The sequence below is a fragment of the Phalaenopsis equestris genome, unplaced genomic scaffold, assembly GCF_001263595.1.
Source record: "Phalaenopsis equestris unplaced genomic scaffold, ASM126359v1 Scaffold221031, whole genome shotgun sequence".
In the NCBI taxonomy this organism is placed as follows: Eukaryota; Viridiplantae; Streptophyta; class Magnoliopsida; order Asparagales; family Orchidaceae; genus Phalaenopsis; species Phalaenopsis equestris.
Genome location: NW_018239275.1, coordinates 2,313 through 4,467, shown reverse-complemented (window position 1 = coordinate 4,467; position 2,155 = coordinate 2,313). Strand labels below are relative to the sequence as shown.

At 36.3% G+C, this 2,155-nt stretch overlaps 1 protein-coding gene across 1 annotated transcript; it reads left to right on the top strand.

Annotated features, from left to right (window-relative positions):
• The first annotated feature begins 231 nt into the window (after nt 1-231).
• LOC110037553 (mannose-specific lectin-like) lies at nt 232-750 on the top strand. The gene has a single exon (XM_020742226.1). It carries the CDS (start codon nt 232-234, stop codon nt 748-750), a length of 519 nt encoding a protein of 172 aa, XP_020597885.1.
• Nucleotides 751-2,155: the final 1,405 nt, after the last annotated feature.

The window sequence follows — 2,155 nt, the reverse complement described above, 5'->3', positions numbered from 1 at the left end:
ATATATATATATATATATTCATCTCACTATATACTCAATATGTTTCATTTATGATGGTTAGCTGATCTGTTGTATTAATGTCTGACTCGATATGTTTCATTCATTACTTCTATAATCCAACATACATCACGTACGTATTTTTTATTTCCCGATACGCCTCCCCGCTACTATAAATACAGATCCAACCCCTCCCACCAAAACCACAAAAGCAAACCCCTCACTTAACCAGCCATGGCTTTCTTCCCCATGATCAAAACCCTCATCCTCTTTTCCGCATCCCTCACAATCCTTCTCGCCATCCCATCCTCAGCCCAGACCTACAACCACTTGCTCGCCGGCGAGCGCCTCAACCCCGGTGATTCCCTCGTCCAAGGCCACTATTTCTTCACCATGCAGTACGACTGCAACCTTGTCCTCTACGATTACAGCACTCCGCTCTGGGCTTCAGGGACCCAAAACAAGGGCTCGGGTTGCTATGCCATCATGCAGCGCGACGGCAATCTCGTCGTCTATGACTCTAATAATAATCCCTTATGGGCGAGCAATACTAACGGAGAGGAGGGAAATTATATCCTTATACTGCAGAAGGATCGTAATGTTGTTATATACAGCAATCCAATTTGGGCTACGGGGACTAATCAGGTTGGCTGGATTGGTGTCGTCGTTGCCGCTGCGCGTAATGGGACGGTGGGGGTTTCAGGGGCGGAGCAGAATAAGGTGAGGGAGATGGGGAAAATAATGGAGGTTTAGGAGTGATGAGTAGGCGAGGGTGTGCGCAATGGCGAATAAGATGAGTAGGTTTTTGCATGCTCCATGAATAAGAGATGAGTGTGGATTTCACTTCCTTGTCGTTTGTTAGTTTTTATGGCTTGAATAAAATGGCAGATTTTGTTAGGAGTCGATGTGCTTGGGAGGAGCTTTAAAGACACTTGGCTTAAGAAAAAATATTATTATTTTTGGAATATGATTTGATGGGCCATTGTGACATATTTGGACCATTTTTAGGACATGCACTCAACCACACATAAAACGTCGTCTGGAATCTGGATGATGATCAAAATAGTTGAAATCAAGTAATTTAGTGCCGAAAAAAAAAGGGAGTAAAAAGTGTTATTTGTTTGTAAAAATAAATATTTTATTATACGGTATGCAAATGATATAGCTATACGGTATATCAAAACAACTGAGGATCCGTTTGGGGCAGCTTATAATTGTGGACGGCGTTTTCAAAACAACGCCGTACCGTTTGGTTCGAGCGTTTCGCCAGCTTATCCGAAACTGCGTTTAGATTTTTACACTAAACGCCCCCGCGGCCCCGCGTTTCAGGATAAACAGTTTATCCTGAAATGCATAAGCTGCCGGGACTGTAGGGTTCAATCCGCGGCTTGCATTTAGTGTAAAAATAGAATCGCGTTTTTTTTCAAAATATGAATGTTTTAAATAAAAAATAATAATAGTATATTTATTAATTTAGTCATGGCTGTAGGTTGATACTAATTCTGACACTAATTTGGTCTGAAAAATTAGTGTTATGAGCATCATTTTAGAATACAAAATAATTAATATTTAGCCAAAAAAAAATTAAATAATATTTTCACATTGAAACATAATTATATAATAGATATGCTATTTATCTACATGATTTATCACTGGGGTGCTTGAATTTAAGAAAATGATAGGTTTATTGATTACATCTAAATATTGAAGTAGTTAGTTTCAAAGGTTTATAATCATTTAATAAATCCCTGGATCAATTTTGATTGTTTTATCTTTATACATAAAATAAGTGCTGTAAAAACTGCTGCTTTTAAACGAAAAACTTTTATCTTCTGGCAACCAAATTACACACGAGTGTTTTATCTACTAATCTGTTTAGAAAAATTCTCAGTTATTATGTAGGAGTAATTTTTAATTACAATTATACTACGATAAATTCATCTCATTTCTGAAAGCACTAACATGATTTAAAATGCATGTAAAACTAATTAAATACTTTCTTTATTAAATATGGTGAATGAAATGATGAAGATTGTAAAGGTTAGTGCCTGAAAGGATTTATAAAATATGGATAAACCATGTATATGCCTGCTGCATGAATGAATTTATATTATGTGAAACATAAATATATATATATATATATATATATATATATATA